Source organism: Mesoplodon bidens, assembly GCF_964165515.1.
Source record: "Mesoplodon bidens genome assembly, chromosome: 3".
Classification (NCBI taxonomy): domain Eukaryota; kingdom Metazoa; phylum Chordata; class Mammalia; order Artiodactyla; family Ziphiidae; genus Mesoplodon; species Mesoplodon bidens.
The window spans coordinates 67,042,038-67,060,379 of NC_138178.1; the positions used below are offsets into that span (position 1 = coordinate 67,042,038).

The 18,342-nt window shown below is 49.8% G+C and overlaps 1 protein-coding gene across 1 annotated transcript in view; it reads right to left on the reverse strand.

The window, feature by feature from the left end:
- The window catches only part of ADAMTS7 (ADAM metallopeptidase with thrombospondin type 1 motif 7), a 55,272-nt gene extending 48,317 nt beyond the window's left edge, over positions 1–6,955 (reverse strand). Inside the window, exon 1 of the mRNA XM_081229389.1 lies at positions 6,612–6,955. Coding sequence (XP_081085515.1) covers positions 6,612–6,711 — 100 coding nt within the window. The 5' untranslated portion in view covers positions 6,712–6,955. The remainder of the gene's footprint in view (positions 1–6,611) is intronic.
- Between the last annotated feature and the right edge of the window lie 11,387 nt (positions 6,956–18,342).

Consider the following 18,342-nt stretch of genomic DNA (forward strand, 5'->3'; position numbering starts at 1 on the left):
AAAATTAAAGATGTAATATATTCCCATCCAAGGTCATGAATCCTCTGAATTCTACCCAGGTCTCTATGGCTGCAGATCCAGGTTAGAACACCTGCCGTAGAGTCCCCAGATTGCTTCTGGAGAAAGCAAAGAGACATTCAGAGAAGTGCAGAGACTTGCTTAAAGCCACACAGTGAGAGTAATAAAATCTCCCAAATGGCTTCAATCTCTCAGTAACATGGTTCTACATTCAGCAGTCCGTCCCTTGCTGGGCCTCAGTTTCCCCTTCGCCAACATAAGGAGTTGGACCAGATCAAGTTTTTCAAACTATTTTGGCCACCAGACCTAGTCTTCAAAAGAAATCTCATGTGGACACATACACACATAAGAGCACCACTGCTGGGGGTGGGCAGGAACCCCAGGGCTCATGCTCTTGTTCCCCCTTTTCCTTCTCTGCAGTTCCCAGGCTCTGAGGTACAGGTAGGAAACTGGCCCATGTGAGGTGTCTCCCAGCTTCAGGTCCTGCCCAGATCAACTGGCTTTATGCTCAGCTCCTGGGATCCTGGCTGCTCGTGACAATAACCTCTCGAGGCCACAAGGATGCCTGAGTGCCCTGCAGCTGTCCCACAGGGCTCTCTGTGTGGCCACTGCTGGGGCTGGAAGGGAAGCCAAGCCCAGCCTGAAGCTGCATCCAGGCCAGGCCGCAGAAACCCAAACTGCCCTCCTGTCAAACCACGTGTAAAGTGCCCTGCACACGCCAGTGGTGTGCCCCCCTGCCCATAACTGCCCCAGCAGGCCAGCCATCAGGGCATGGTCCTCTAAGAGCATGCTCCGAGCGAGGCAGTGTGGGCTGGGGTGACTTGCCGTGTGGCTCTGGACAAATTTTCCCTGTCTCTGAGTTTCAGGAGGGCACCAGTGCAAGGATTTTCCAGACATCTCAGATGAGAATTTGTTAAAAACAAATTCCCAGGCCCTGCCCAGACCCCCTGAATCAGCATCTCCAGGAAACAGGACTGGGAAGCTGTGGGGTATTTTTAAAATTTATTTTAACATATTTATTGGAGTATAATTGCTTTACATGGTTGTGTTAGTTTCTGATGTATAATAAAGTGAATCAGCTATACGTATACATATATCCCCATATCTCCTCCCTCTTGCGTCTCCCTCCCACCCTCCCTATCCCACCCCTCTAGGTGGTCACAAAGCACGGAGCTGATCTCCCTGTGCCATGCGGCTGCTTCCCACTAGCTATCTATTTTACATTTGGTAGTGTATATAAGTCCATGCCACTCTCTCACTTCGTCCCAGCTTCCCCTTCCCCCTCCCTGTGTCCTCAAGTCCAATGGAAGCTCTGTTTTTACCAAGAGCCTCAGGGGACTGTGATCATCAGGGAAGCTAGGAAATTCCTCACTGGAAGTGAACCTGGCTGAATGAACATCAGCACTACCTGGAGAGCTCTGAAAAACTGCAGCTGTCCAGGACCCAGCCCAGAGATTCTGATTCCATAGATCCAGGGCTCTGAGGCCCCAGAATCTGTATTTTTTTAAACCTTCTGGGGATTCTGTTGTAACCATTTCAGGGCTGGCATTTGAAAGCCACTGGGCTGGATAATTGAAGGAGACTTCTTGCTCTGACATCCTAATAAAGGCATTTGGGATGGCAACTCCACAACCACAGCCGGCAGACTTGTTTTTTGTTTGTCAGTGTATTGATTTGCGGGGGTGGCGTGGTTTGTTGGGCTAGCAAAAATGTTGGAAAGTATTTAATCAGTTGCTAGTGTTTAAAAAAATCACATAATTTTGTATAAAAATCTCCATTTTCAGCTTAAAGTCTCATCATCCATCCATGTCAGGCCTAAATTCACACTTGTCAAAAGTGGCCCTTTAGAGAGGGCCTGTGCTCCCCCATCTGCCTCAGTCTCTACCACTCCCTATGGTGTTCTCAACACTGTAGCTACATATAGGTTGCCCTCAGCTTCATACCTGTATTGTCTTTCATTCAGTAAAGAACTGAATCTCTAACAAAAATGGGAAAACAAGAGATGGGCCAAGAAGCCCCATGTTTCGAGAAAAATGTCTTCCCACCAGCCTTGTTATGTTACCTGCCTGGTCCATCCCTCAGAATGGAGAAATGGGTGCAGGGCACTCGTGATGCTTACCCCTGGCACAGTGCCGAGGAGGTCCAAGAGAGGGGAGGGGATACCCCACAGATGGACGGGGATGAAGAAAATCTTCATTAAAGGGGCACATGTGAAATGTCCCTTGACATACAGGTACGTATTTAAGCGTGAAGATAAGGAGGGCATCTTGGTTGTGGACACCATGTGGTAGACCCCCAGAGAAGTAGGAAAAAGCCAGGGGTGAGAGGAACAAGCAGTAAGAAGCTTGGCCCAGGTGTGTGTTTTGTGAAATGAGAGACAATGGAGTGACAAAATAATGCACTGTCAAAAGTATGGGCTTTAAACATAGGAAGACCCAGGTTCAGGTGCCAACTTGGCCGCTTAATAGTTGTGTGGCCTAGACAGTCACTTAATCTTGCTAAGCCTCAGTTTCCTCATCTGCTCAGAGAATCCAGGTCAGAAAATTTAATGAGGGTCACAGGGCAAATAGACGGAGAATAAGACAACAGCCACACCCCAAGGCTTTGTTTTAAATGAGTATTAAGAGCAGTTCCCAGGGCATGAACCATCACAGCCAAGGCTGCTAAAGACAAGCTCAAGGTCTGGGGGTGCTGACGCTAACCAGCCATGAAGTGCTCAGTATACCAGAAAAACGAATTCTACATGGCATACTTCTAGGCAACAGCAGTGTCCTCAAACGTGTGTGGGTGGGAGAGGGTAGGATGTATGTGGCTAGGGAATTGGAACCACTGGAGAGAAATGGCTCCAAGAGCTCAACAGTGTCCCTGGGGAGGGAGCCATGACCTCGGGGTTATGCGGTCCTGTTGACAATCCCTGCTCTAGACCTTGGGAAATTATTGCAAGACAGAAATTCAAGTGGGTTATAAAGAAGCATCCTCTTAAGTTCAAAAATGTAATGGGACTAAGTAGAAATATGCTGCAGGTGAAAGGCGTTAGAATTAATGTGCTCTAGAGACAGAGTGCCTGGGTTTGAATTTGCAGCTCTGCCACCTACAGCTGTGAGGCCATGGGTAAATTACTCAGCCACACAGTCTCCGTCCTTCCATCTGTAAAATGGGTATGATAATAATCGTACCTTAGGTTGTGTAAGAATTCAATGAGTTAATACGTAAGTGCTTAGTACAGTAGATAACATATAGCAAATGTGAACTAAGTTATGATTGAGAAGTTCTAAAGTATACTTAGCTATTTCTTTTTTTTTATTTTATTTTATTATTTTTTTTATTTTTTGCGTTATGCGGGCCTCTCACTGTTGTGGCCTCTCCCCTTGCGGAGCGCAGCCTCCGGACGCACAGGCTCAGCGGCCATGGCTCACGGGCCTAGCCGCTCTGCGGCATGTGGGATCTTCCCGGACCGGGGCACGAACCCGTGTCCCCTGCATCGGCAGGCGGACTCTCAACCACTGCGCCACCAGGGAAGCCCTTAGCTATTTCTTTAAAAACCTGTTTTATCTCTTTGCCTAATGGTGTAATAAAATATTTTTTAATCAAAAATTTAAAAATACTTACAGGATGTTACCACTTTTACTGCAATAAATTTCATCTTCTTGTTTTGTTCTGCATTCATTTTCAATAGTCAATTTGTATTGTTTTGCCATTAAAATATTTTTAAATGAGGACAGAGTGAGTTAAAAAATAAACAACTCTGGGGCTTCCTTGGTGGCGCAGTGGTTGAGAGTCCGCCTGCCGATGCGGGGGACACGGGTTCGTGCCCCGGTCTGGGAGGATCCCACATGCGGCGGAGCGGCTGGGCCCGTGAGCCATGGCTGCTGAGCCTGCGCGTCTGGAGCCTGTGCTCCACAACGGGAGAGGCTACAACAGTGAGAGGCCCGCGTGCCGCAAAAAAAACAAAAAACACAAAACAAACAAACAAACAAACAAAGACTCTTTCAACGTCTCCGATAGCTGACCCCTGGAAGAGACAGTGGTGGCTGAACCTACCACCACCCAGTGCCAGCAAAGGGTAATTTCAGGTTCCAGTCTCTGGTTTGTGGGTGCATCAGAGCTGAGCTAGCAGAGCTAAAGCTACAGCAGGATGGGAGCAGGGACTACTAGTGGTTTATGTCTGAGACTGTCCCACCAGGGTGTGATTGGACTGAGTTCCTGCCACAATGGGTGTTGAATACTTTGAATATCACCCCTAGGTGACAGAACTGTCACTTTGGAGCTTTTTCCAAAGAAATGCCAACATGGTGTTTATCCTCACCTCCTTATCGAGTACCTGAGTTACAATCCAGCCCTTCAAACGACCCACAGTTCATGCCAAAGAGAAAAAATAACCAGTGTGTGTGTGTGTGTGTGTGTGTGACACACACACCCTCCTCCTTGAGTCTGTCCTCACTTGCCTGCAAGCACATGTGTGCACACACACATAGAGCTCACATGTGTGATACAGTGTTTTGATGGCCCCTGCTCCAGTCCCAGCAATCCCAACAAGACCTTAGTTTGTCACATTTTCCTAAAAGTGAGCCCAAGATAAGTTCTCTGGCCTGAAAGAAGGTAGCATTCAGTGGGCAGGGGCCCCGGTCTACATCCCCCAGGCAAGTCCAAAGAAAATGACAGAGCTCAGCAGCCTCAGGATCAGGGATCCTGAGCTGGAGCAGACTGGGGAGAGCCCCATGCTACGTATCAATGGGAGTACTAGAGACAGACACTCCCCTTGAAGGGGGACCCAGATTAGATAGGAGGGGTGCCTGCCTCAGCTCCACCCCAAATGGCAGGTTCAAGTTATAGGACACACCAAGGACTCCCTGATCTTACTGGGTCTGCCTGGCAGATTAATAAAAATCATGGCCACCACGTGGTAGGCTCTCTGCTCTGTGCAAAACAATTACATTTAGCATCTCACTTAATTCTCACAAAAACCCTTGGAGGTAGATACCATCATCCCCATTTAACAAAATGGGCAAGCTCATACATGTGTCTGGTCTGCAGTAGAAGTAAAGGGGACCCTGACCTCAGGGGACTCCCTCCCCCACGTTTCTCCCACAGCTGCCAGGGGGCCTGGACCCAAGTTCAGGCTCAGGGGCAGTTCCTTGGGGTAACCACTTTCCTGCTCCCTCATCCCCATCACCTGGTTCTTCCTCATGGGTCCCCAGCTCTGGACAGAAGGAAAACACAGGCTTCACCCAAGTAGCCCAGGAGTCCAAACCAGCGGGTCCCTCTCCTCTCTGAACCTCTTCCCTCATTTATAGAAGGACTTTCCATCACACACCTTACAAGGCTGTTGTGGAGCTGATGAGAAATAAGAACTAGGGAGGCTGGCACATGGTATTTCTCATTAGATGTTTGCTCTATGCCCTACACATTGCTGCTAGATAGGGAGCCTCCTCCCTAAAACACTGCCTTTATCAGCTGCTCCCCTCAACGGCTCCCCCAACCTCTAAGATCTGGTTTAAATGTCCCCTACGTTCCGGCCCATATGCTTTTCTGGCCTCACAACCACAATCCCTCTGCTGGGAAGGCAGGTCTCCCCCAGGCCCAGCACGCAGGCCTAATCTAGCCACCCTCCTCCACCAAGCCCGGCCGGGATGCGCCCCCACCCCCCACACGCACCCTTCCAGCCCATCCAAAGTTCATCCATCCTTCCAGTCCCTCCAAGCTCAGGCTCCTCCTCTCCTACAAAGCCTTCCCGTCTGCCTCGCCAGAACGTCTCTCCCCACTACTCGACCCGCCCCCATCAGACCAGGAGCTCCCTGAGGGGCAGGCCAGGGGTCCTCTACACCCTCTGTTCCTAAATTCCGAGGCCGGCTACTCCGGACGCTCCAGGAGCTCCGCGGCCCGGCGGTCGGCGGCGGACGGCGGCGGAGCAAGATTCTGGACACGGGCCAGAGGCTCGTCGGAGGCCAGCCGGCCGGGGCGGGGAGAGCCAAGCCCAGGGCTGGGGAAAGAAGCTCCTTCTCCCCGCTCCACTCCAGGCGCCTTCACACTTGGGGGAGGGGGAGGCAGGAAGCGCAAGGACCGCGCGAGACCCGGCCCGGGGAGCCGCCGAGGGCCGGCAGGCACCTAGAGGCGGTGGGTAGGGGCCGGGGCGGGAGCGCGGCGGGGGACCGCGTAGACCTGCGACCCCGAGCCCTCGTCCGCAGCGCCCTGGCCAGCCTGCTTTTCAGACGAGGCGCACTGAGGAGGGCGAGAAGCTGAATCCATCGCGTGTAAGCCACGCTCCGTCCAGTTCCTTCGACGAGAGATCCCCAGGAGAGACAGACGCGCTCTGCGGTACCCGAGGTGGGGAAGCTGGAGCCCGAAGAGCGTCTAAGAGGCTCTTTCCGGCTACAGGCAAGGTGGGTAGCGGAGTCGGGGTCTAGGGAAGGCTCCCTGGAGGCGCGGTTTCGCGGCCCCAACCCCACCCCTGTCCCTAACACCAGGGGGCGCGACAGCTCCAGGCAGAGCCTGGCGGGCACAGGGTCTAGCAGAGATGAGAAGGGGCTAAACCGAGGCTGGGGAAGCGGGGAGGGGTGGCAGGGCCGGCCGGCCGGGGCGGGGCGGCCACCCACCTGGTGCAAATCCGTGGGCGCCGGGCGCCAGAGCGCAGAGGAACAGGAGGAGTGGGCGCAGCAGCGGCGCGGGGCTGCGGGGATTCGGGCCGCCGGGCATGGCCGGTGCCGGGCGGCCGCCGGGCGATCCCGCGCGCACACTCTCGTCTCGTCCGCTCGCTGCCCGGTCCCGGGTCCGGCTCAGGACATGCCCGATCCGCGTGCAGCTCCCGGCGTCCCGGGCCCGGACTCCGGCCCGGCGGGCGGCTACGCTCGGTCCGCTGGCAACAAAGGCTGCAGAGCCCGCCCCCTCGGCCGGCAGCGGAGGCAAAGAAAAGACCGGAGAGTGAGAAAGAGAGAAAGAAAGAAAGGGAGGGAGGGAGAGAAGTCGCCGGCCCCCGCCCCGCCCCTCGGGCTCCTTCCTCCGCCCCCGGCCCGCCCCCCAGCCCCGGCTCGGCCTCGCCCCGCCCTGGCCCCGCCCTCGCGGGCTACTCGGGGCCGGTGCCGGCGGCCCACCGCTCTAGGGCGGAGCTGGGGCAGGGAGCTAGTAGCGCCCCCAGACGGCCGCTTGGCCGCCCACCGGGCCGAGGGCGCCCTCTGGCGGTGGAGCCGAGTAGGCCCCTCCCGACCTGAGCCCCCCAAGGCCCCCCAAAGAATCTGGAATTTCTGGAATTTCTTCCTTGTCCCTAAACTGTGCTTGAGGAGGCGCCCTTCGGTGTGCTCCCTGGGCTAGGCAGGCCTGCCCTTCTAAGGAAAAGGGACACGGAGGCCTCCCGAGGGTCCAGGGTCTCCAAAGCCAGGTGGGGAGAGAGGCCCAGACTCTTCCCAAGTGGGCAGCTGTTTCCCACGCGGGGCGGAGTCCCTCAATTCCTCATGTCCAGACTCCTTTCCAAGTGTGTTTGCCTGGAGGGAAGCAAAGCATTCGGCCCAAGGGCTGGAGCCCACAGACTCTCAGCAGGGGCCCCCTGGGAGCTTGGAGGCCAGCCAACCCCAGCCTCACATCCTCCGTTGCAAACACAGGCCATCTGTCCTTCCGTGGCCGCAGCCCTGATTCTGGCTTCCTGCTCCCTCCCCCGATGCTCCCAGGAGCCCCCGCCCCTGTCAAGGAGCACTCCCACCCTCCACCTCCTGCTTCACTAAACCTGGTCGACCTCTTGTTCCTCAGGACAGTGGTGGTCTGCTTTCTTCCCCTGGCCAGCCTTTGTGTAGCTATCCCCCTGCCTTCTGCTGCCCACATACCTCCTCCCTGTTCAATCTCACATGCACTTTCCCTCATTCCTGGAAGCTCCCTTCTGGCTCCTTCACCCCAAGCCCTGCTGCCCTCCTGGGGGACCCATGTAGCATGTGGCTACAGAGTTCCTTGACCTCCTCATCTCTAATGACCCTTCCCTGCACTTTAGCCACCAGCCCTCACTGCCACAGCCTAGGCTACGTCATCCCCAACTGCCCACTCTGAAATCTGAAGATCAGATGCCCCACTCTCACACCACACCCTGATGTCTTTCCCACCCTCCCTGAATGTTCACAATCACACTACGTATTTTCCTTACTCGACTCTTGTCACCTGCCTCTTCCCCCCACCTACCTGCCCCTCCTGGCCTTACCTACTTCCCCCCCTAGCTATACTCACTGCTCGACCCCCGGGCCCTACCCAACCACTTTCCATTTCTCCCCTGCTCCTAACAGCAGTTGGCCTTGCTGCCAGTGACAGGGACAGTTCAGACCACCACATCCTGTCCCCCACACCCCCATCCTGTGCACCAAGCATCTGTAACTGGCACCTATGCATTTCCCCTCCCTCTGAATGCAATGGAGCAGGCACCTTCCAACAGTCAGAGACAAAGGCTTCCACCAGGCCTCTGTGCTCCCCTTCTCTCTCCTTGTCCTCCTCACCTAGGACCTTGCTCTAGGTGTTCCCCTCTTTCCTTGGTCTCCATTGGTTCCTGACCCTTAGTCTAAAAACATTCTGGTCTCCCTCCTATTAAAGATAGTGATTATACCCGTCCATGGACAAGTGGTCCCTCTAGTTCCCACCGCACATCTCTGCTCCCTTTCTCAGTGTAACTTCTCCAGGACGTTATCTAGATTTCTCCTCCTCCCATCTGCACCTCAGACTCACCCCCTCCACCATCTTCCACCCTGGTGCCAGAGCCATAGGACCCTTTTCAGTCCTTGTCACCTTGACCTGCCCGATGCATTCTAGAGGTGCCCTCCCCCTCCCCACTCCTCAACTCTACCCTTGTCTGCCTGGCAAACCTCCTCTTCACCCCACAGGTGTTGGGTATTCATGGGGGCCACAGCAGTGAATGAGAGGGTCACGGTCTCTGGAACTCTCACTCTGGAGGAGAGCCACAGGCCACAAGCTAGTAGACAGAGGTATAAACAAGACCAGCTGCTGAGAGGGGCTATGAAGAAAATAAAACTGGGAGGCTAGAGGGTCTACTTTCCAAGGGGTCAGTCAAGGAGGGCCTTCCTGAAGAGGTGACATTTACCAGGCATGTGAAGGTAAAAGGGAAGAGATGGGCACACACTTGGTGCACCTGAGACCTGTCCTTTCAGGCTCAGCTTTTATGTCACCTCTCCCAGCAAGTCTTCCCCCACTCCCTTCTCAGGGTCCCCAGAGCACCCTTTGCCACCCCCATCATGGCACAAATCACACTGCACTGCTGTTGTCTGTTTATGTGTCTGTCCACCCCACCACACTGTGAGACTCTCAGGCCATGTCTTCTTTGTTTTGTGATCCCAGCCCCCAGCACAGTAAGCCCCAGAGATGGAGAGGATCTGGGGAGGGGACACACAGTCCTCCCCGGCCAGCACCACAACCTGCTGTCCTCGATCCTTTGGTGAGCCGCCAGGGCCAAACACAGATTAGAGGATTTTTCTGCAAGGCAGCCTAGAAGTTTGTGTTTTCAAACGCATCAGCTGACAACAGTCCTCACCTGTTTCCATTTGTGTCCCAGGTCCTGGCCTTTACTCTGTTCACACCCTGCTGGGCTGCCTTCATTTTAAGCCTCCTTGGGAGCCATGCTGGACACGACAGGATACAGAAGAATGCGAGGTTTAGTCCTGCCCTCATGACACAAATAACAATCCAACCGGAAAAATAAGGCCAGCCAACTCCAAATTTGGGGGGTAAAGTGTACATTTTGAACAAAGCAAGAGATTTGATATTTCAACATGTAGTTATCCAGAATGTCAGGTATCCAATTAGAGTTTCCCCCTGCCAAATCTTGTTAGAATTATTTTGTTTAATTTTTAAATGATTGTTATGCTACGTAGCTCAACATCTCCAGTAAGATTTAACTTAGCTAAAACACTCCAGAAACTGATCAAACTAAATTAGAAACTAAATTCATTCTACTTCTATATATCCACTTATGTATTAATAGATTGCTTAAAAAGAAACAAATACAGTAGAGCACAGTATATTTAAAATCATAAATGAATAGATAACAATGAAAAAATGAGGTATATAATTTTTTTTTTTTTTGGTACGCGGGCCTCTCACTGTTGTGGCCTCTCGCATTGCGGAGCACAGGCTCCGGACGCGCAGGCTCAGCGGCCATGGCTCACGGGCCCAGCCGCTCCACGGCATGTGGGATCTTCCCGGACCGGGGCACGAACCCGTGTCCCCTGCATCGGCAGGCGGACTCTCAACCACTGCGCCACCAGGGAAGCCCTATAATTTTTTTAAATACTATAAAACCTCTTTGGGCCTCAACTTTCTTATCTGTCTAATGGAGACAGTGATTCCTACTCCCCCATTTCACAGTTTTCTAGAGCAGTGGTTCTCAACCAGGGGTGATTTTGCCTCCACAGAATTTTGCAATGTCTGGAGGCATTTTTTTGGTTATCACATCTAGGGGAAGAGTGCTATTGGCAACGGGTGGGTAGAGGCCAGGGATGCTGCTAAACATCCTACAGTGGACAAGTCAGCTCTCCCCAACAACAAAGAATTATCCAGCCCTAAATGTCAATAGTGCCAAGGTTGAGAAACTCTGGTCTAGACGATTAAATAGTCTGAAGGCAGGCACTTGGCAGAGTAAAAGGCCTTTTGTTTTAGTATTTTATTTTGCGTTTTTTGGTAAGGCAAGCACGGGATAAACATTCAAACTTTATAAACAGTGAAAAGTAACTCTTCCCTCCCAAAGCTGACCCCTAGTCCCTCAGGGCTCCTTCCCAGGGGCCATCACTGTTTCTGTTTCTCCTGAATCCTTCTAGAAAAATTCTATGCAAACACAAAGTTACATTGTACACACATGGTGGCACATATACACTCTGTACCTGGCTTTTTTCATTTAACAGTATAGCTCAGAGATGGAAGCTGGGCCAGCATCCTTACTTATGGACCTGCTGCGGTCTTTTAATAGCATGTGGCACATCAACCAGAATGTAAGCTCCACGGGGACAGGAAATCTTTGTTTTGCTCACTAATATATCCTAGGCACTTAGAACAATAGCTGGCATATAATACACGTTCAGTAGATATTTTCAATTATTCATATAAATGTTGGATGGTTGACATTCCATTATGTGTATACGCCATTATACCCATCTCCTACTGGTGGGTATTTAGATTGTTTCTAATCTCTTGCTGTAACTATCCTCTGTGCATATGGGTGAGTACATCTGTAGGATAAAGTCCTGGAACTGGGATTGCTGTCAAGGGCATGTGCATTTGTAACTTTGATGGATAAGTATTGCCAGATTAAGAGCATTATTATTTTTTTTAATTTTTTTGTTTTTTGTGGTATGCGGGCCTCTCACTGTTGTGGCCTCTCCCGTTGCGGAGCACAGGCTCCAGATGCACAGTCTCAGCGGCCATGGCTCACGGGCCCAGCTGCTCCGCGGCATGTGGGATCTTCCCAGACCGGGGCACGAACCCGTGTTCCCTGCATCGGCAGGCGGACTCTCAACCACTGCGCCACCAGGGAAGCCCTAAGGGCATTATTTTTGATGGGTCCCTTCCACCCCGGCAAATTCCAAGAACTGCAAAAATAATTTTAAATGCTAAGTTAGGGTACAGATTGCTAAACAAGGATGCCCCCAAAAAAGCTCCCTCTGTGGGACAGGAACTGGGCTAAGAGCTGGCCTTGGAAATGCGTAAGATGATTGACTTGGAAGGGGATGATGAGCTGCCACCATGGGCCTGATTAGCCATTGTTCTGGAAGCCCTGGAGACATGGGTGTTCTCAATATTTTCCCATACTTTGAAACACTGCGGCCTTTGCCTGCCAACTACCCAGCCTTAGGAGGGGTGCCTGCCCCTACAGCGCCATGAGGGACAACACCACAGGAGTCATGGACATCATCCACATGGAGATTTCAGAGCTGTCAGTCAGCTCAGGGGATAAAGGTCCAAGATTGGCTTCCACTGTCTCACCAGTAGCCATCTGGGCAGTGAGAATGATGATTAGACAGAGGTGAATTGTGACATTGAATGAGCGCTGTATCCCATGTGTTCGCACTGTGCTTTACACGCAATGTCTCACGTAATCCTCCTCCCAACATAAAGTGGACACTATTATGATCTTCATTTTACAGGTGGAGAAACTGAAGAACGGAGAGGTTAGGTAGTTTGCTGAAGGTCCCAGCACCCAAGTCCCTGAGCACTACACACCTCTGGCTCCCACATTGCCAGTTTCAGCTTCTATGCATCAAAGGATCTGTTCCTTCCCGGCTCCTCCTTTGGGAGTTGTTTCTAAGTCTGTCGGACAGCTAGATGTGTGGGAAATGGGCCACTTCCCCTTCACTAGGGATTCACCATGGCTTTCATTTAGGAACACCTCCCAAGTGACAAGTGCCAAGAGCCATGCTGATTTCCAAAGGGACCCTTAAGAATGCCCATCACATTATTCCCTGCAGTCAAATCTTGTCTTCACATCTAGTCCACGAACTCCCGGAGGGCCAGGGTCCTAAGGGGCTGAAGACGAGTAGATCTCAGGGGAAGACTGTTGTGTGGGAGGCTGTGTCCCCAGCCTGACCCTGGCACAACCCTACCCATCCTTAGATCTCTTAATGCCCCATACTCGGTAGCCTGATGATTGCCTTGGTAGCTTGTTTAATATTTTTTAAATTTATTTTATTTTATGGCTGTGTTGGGTCTTCGTCGCTGCACACAGGCTTTCTCTAGTTGTGAGCAGGGGCTACTCTTCATTGCGGTGAGCGGGCTTCTCAGTTTGGTGGCTTCTCTTGTTGCGGAGCACGGGCTCTAGGCGTGTGGACTTCAGTAGTTGTGGCTCACGGCCTCTAGAGTTCAGGGTCCGTAGTTGTGGCGCACAACTGTGGGCTTAGTTGCTCCACGGCATGTGGGATCTTCGCGGACCAGGGCTCAAACCCATGTCCCCTGCATTGGCAGGTGGATTCTTAACCACTGAGCCACCAAGGAAGTCCACCCCCCCTTTTTTTTCTTTAATTGTGTTTTTTTTCTTCTTCATGCTCTTGTTTCAGCAATGAGTGTTCCATATCTTTGTGTCTGGAAATAATTTGAAAACTTTTTATGCTTTTCTACTGTATTTATTGAGTGTTTGGGAGCTCTTTCTGTTCATTATTTATCCTGTAACAATTTTTCCCACATATTTTTATTAACTTTTGTAAAGAAAATACTTGTTTCAACATCTAAAAATCAGAGTCTTTGCTGGTAATAAGATCCTGGATAAAATAAATTACATGGGTCATTTTTCTTTTTCTCTTTTTTAATCAATAAATCACTTCACTCCTTTATTTATCCAACAAATTCTCACTTGTGCTGCCTAAAGTGGAGTTTGAATGAATGAAAACAGCATGAAACTTATTCTGAAATTGCTATTGCCAACATTAAAAATGGAATTGGTTATATAATTTGGGGGTTGGGAAGGATATTTTAAAGATGAAATCAATAGCAAAATATGTAGGAAAAAAAGTTAATAGATGTGCCTACATGAAAAGCAAACGTTTCTCCATATTGTAAAATTCCCTAAATCCAACATCAAAAATTAAGAGACCTAGCGAGATCAGAGAAAATTATCAAATAAATGATACAAGAATCTTTCTCAGAACTGAAGCACATGAGTTTCTAGATTGAAAGAGTTTACTGGCATCCACCACAATGGATTAAAAAGACCCACACCAAGACACAACATCTTGACGTACCAGAACTTGTAGGAACTAGAGAAAATTGTTTCCAGAGTTTCCAGAGACAGGGAGAAAATGGTCACAAAGACTCTATAATCAGAATGGCACCAGAACTCTCTACAGCAACCCTATAAGCTAGAAGCCAACAGACCAATGCCTTCAAAATTCTGAGGAAAGTGGTTTCCAATATAGAACTCAATTCTCAGACTCTCAATCAAGTGTGAAGGTAGAAAAAGGTCATTTTAAGATATGGAAGGTCTCAAAACATTTACCTTCTATGCTGTTTTTCTCAGAAAGTTACTGGAGGATGTGCCCCACCAAAATGAGGAGGCAAGCTATAAGGAAGACCTGGGAACTAGGAAACAGGTGATCCAACACAAATGTAAGGTAAAGGGAGTCTCAAAAATAATAGCAGAGGAAAATTTCATAATCACAACTGTTTAGAAGGCCAAGAAAGCCACCAGTCCACAGTGGAAGTCAGAGATCCAGAAGGGAGGTCTCAAAAGAAATGAACAAAAACTGAAGAAATATAAGTTACCTGATGTATGTACAAGAACCCACAAAGGCCTAATTGCTAACTATCTGAATGACCGATTCCAACACTCAGTGGTAAAGATAAGACCCACAGGCTTGGCTAAGCTTAGCTACCACTCTGGGCTGCCTGGGTTCAGGATCTAGAGATGTTTTCAAGGTGAGCTGCACACAGTGATGGAGTGGGTGACAGACTCTGCAGTCGGCTTGGTTGGGTTTAAGTCCCAGCTCTGCCTAGAACTAGCTGCATGCCTTTGGGCAAATTGCTCGATCCTTCTGAGCTTTATAACCTTAGTAAATAAGAGATTTAAACAATGATCCATGATATTGTGAAGATTTATTAAGATGATACACGTGAAAGTGCTTTGTAAACTGGTATTCGTCACAGTGGAAGTTATCCAGCAACTGCTGCCAACCCAACTCACTAAAACTTTGCCATTGCTATGAATGTTTGTGTCCCTCCAAAATTCATGTTTTGAAATCCTAACCCCCAAAGGTGATGGTGTTAGGAGGTAGGGCCTTTGGGAGGTCATTAGGTCATGAAATTGGAGCCCTCATGAATGGGCTTCATAAAAGAGGTCCCAGAGAGCTCCCTCGCCCCTTCCACCACGTGAAGATACAATCACAATGGGAAGTCTGCCACCTGGAAGAAGGTTCTCACCTGACCATGTTAGCACCTTGATTTTAGGCTTCTAGCTTCCAGAGCTGTGAGAAATAAATTTCTGTTGTTTATAAGCCACCCAGTCTGTGATATTTTGTTTTAGCAGCTCCACTGGACAAAGACAGCCAATCTCCTGGGAAAATATACAGGCCACTGCCCAAGGCATGCTGATCTCTTGCTACTGGTAAAGTACAATTTCCCACCCTATATCAAGCGTGGTCCTTTGGACCAACAACACAGGCATCACCTGAGAGCTTGTGAGCAATGCAACGTCTCAGCCTGCCCGAAACCTGCTGAATCAGAATCTACGTTTTTCACCAAATCCCCAGGGAATGGGTGGGCACCTTAAACACTGGTCTAGCAGGCCCCAAACATTTCTCTTCCCACCAAATAAGCTGCAGGCTTCCCAAGAGCTACTTGGATTTTGTTCCCAAACCAGTTTATACCGTTGCTTCTGCTATTATATTATGAAACATAATTAAATAGGTAAACCCAAACCTGAGTACAAAGGGAGAGTTGTTGTTTCTATGACAACTAGGTTGGATGTTTTAGGAAGACATGATAAAGGTGAGTGGCCTAGAATTATAGTTCAGTACAGGAGGCTTCTGGGAAGGGTTTGATACCTGGAGCTATTGCTTGCCGGTGTACTGTACCTCAGGGGCCAGGCCTGAGGACAGCAAGTCCTCCCCGTTTACCCTGAGTCAGCCCTGTACCTCTCCCACTACCACCACCCCGGCATTATAGCTATTCCTATCCAATCCAAGCGTTCTTTATTCCTGAACTAACATTGGCGTACTTACGTGAGGGATGCTTTACGTGAATTTTCTATTAACCCTGGAGCCACCCTATGAGGGAAGCTATTACTATCCAATTTATAGGCAAGAAAAACGGGGATTAAGTCACTTGTGTGAGGTTACACAGTCACTGGCAGAGCAGGACTTGAAAGGAGGTCTGCCCTCAGGTGCCAGGTTCCAACCATGCCACTGTTCCTGGCAGCAGACACCAAGAGTTTAGGGAAAACACAGATAGAGCAGAAACATTTGAGAAATGTACATCCCTGCCAGTAATTAAAGGGATGTAGATCCAAGCAACTGCAGAGCACTTCTCACCTGTCAAATGTGCAAAGATTTTTGTTCTTTTACAATTTCATTTGCATTTATATCAGCGTAATACGTGTTCATGGTTTACAAGAGTCAAACGGTACTACAGCCATACACGCTGAAAAACAGCCACTCTGCGGGAGGAGGGGATGCAATTCCAAGAGGGCACTCCTGAGCCAGGCTAGTCCCGCCATGGCCTCCACCTTCTGTCCCCTGCTTTCCAACCTCCGCACTTCCTCTGGGCTCTCCAGGGCTTCCAGGAATGTTGCCCTGATGTTCCTGTGATCTTCCTAGCACAGCAAAGCAGGGGCTGAGTGGCCCAGACTGGGCGTGGAAATGGGAAACCAGAGGTGGGTACACAGCAAGAATCCAAAATGACCCACGCCCCTTGACATTGCCATCTGTAATCTCACTTGGTGGGGGGCGCGGGGGGAATCATCCCCAAAGGGAAAAACCAACATTGGCCATGTCATTTGTAGAAAACTCTCTGTGGAAGTGCTACTTTTTCATTGTAACAATAGTAAAGAGATTTTTTTTTTTTTTTTTTAGAAAAAGAAAATATATCCCCAACCTGTCACCCTCTTCCACCAATAACTACTTTCTTTTGGGTGGATCCCCAAACATGCAGGTTTTCTGAGAGTTGTCATTAGAGCACCACAGGGAAAAAGACAGGCTCTACAGAGGGAGGCTTGGGGTCAACTCCTGGTTCTGCTGTGGGACATAGGGCAAGCCCCCTCTCTGAGCTTCAGTTCCCTCCTGTGCGAATGAGGATCACACTTCCTGCCTCACAGAGGAGTCGGAGGATTCGAGAGATGATACTTGTAAAAAGTCTGGCACTGGGCCTGGCACATAGTAGCTGCTCAACAGAGGGGACGGCAGCTGCCTCCCAGAAAGCATTTCAGTGCCCTGGCCTCAGAGCTATCCCCTCCCCTGGCTCCAACTGCCCTCTCTGGAACACTCCCTGGGTCCCTGTCCTGGTGAATCCACTTTCTAGCACTTGTCACTCACTGCCCCTCTAGCTCTGGCCTTCCTCAAGGCCCAGACAAGGCCTCCCCATAACCAGAACCCTTCCTACAAGGTGTGCTCACAAGTGCTCATGGAATGAATCCTTACATCTCAGCTCAGAGCTCACAGTCCCCAACTCTCCCTGCCTGCCCCTGCAAGAGACTTCTGCCCCCAACACTGTCTCAGTGGCCCTCATTCAGCGCTGGCCCTCCCTGCCTGAATTCTCCTGTGACCTGTGAGCTCAGGGGTAGGACTGATGCTGGTCCAGCTCTGTCTCCATCACAATGCCCACCAAATGCCAAGCCAGCTGGGCAGTGTCCTGCAGGCCTTCATCCCATGGTTCTTTACTGACCTCCCACCATGTGGGATGAACATGACAAGGACAGTCCCTGCTTTCATGGAACTAACTTTCTGGTGGGGGCAGATTTTAAAAATGCCAACAAATACATAAATTCTGATTGTGACAAGTGCTGTGAATAACACAGGGTGATCATACAGCAGTGAGGATGAATGATCTACTGCTACACTCTGCAATATGAATGAACTTCACAGACCCACACAGCCAGACACTAAAGTGTATGCACATATGTTTCCATTCATATAAAATACAAAAACAGGCCAAACTAACCTGTGCTGTTAAAAAGGAGGATAGTGATTACCCTGGGAGGAAGCAGGGGGTCTAAAGAAACATGAGGGGGCTTCTAGGGATGCTGTTCATGTTCTTTTTCTTGAATGTGGGTGCTGGTTACATGGGTGTGTTTGGTATGTGAAAATACATGATACGTATTTGCTTATGATACGTGAGCATGTGCATATGGATATTACACTTCATTTAAAAGTTGATTTTTTTTAATTCTAAGGGGATGAGAGGGAGACTGGGGGTAGAGGTGGGACTTGGTGATATGGGTAGGATGGTCAGGGAGGACTTCTTGGAGGAGGTAACATTTGATCTGAGACCTATGGGTTAAGAGTCAGTCTTGAGAAAAGATAGTCTCTTCAATAAGTGGTGCTGGAAAAACTGGACAGCTGCATGTAAAAGAATGAAATTAGAACATTCCCTAACACCATATACAAAAATGAACTCAAAATGGGTTAAAGACCTAAATGTAAGGTCAGATACTATGAAATTCCTAGAGGAAAACAAAGGCAGAACACTCTTTGACATAAATCATAGCAATATTTTTTTTGGATTCACCTCCTAGAATAATGGAAACAAAAGCAAAAATAAACAAATGGGAACTAATTAAACTTAAAAGCTTTTGCACAGCAAAGGAAACCGTAAACAAAACGAAAAACAACCTATGGAATGGGAGAAAATATTTGCAAATTATGCTACCGACAA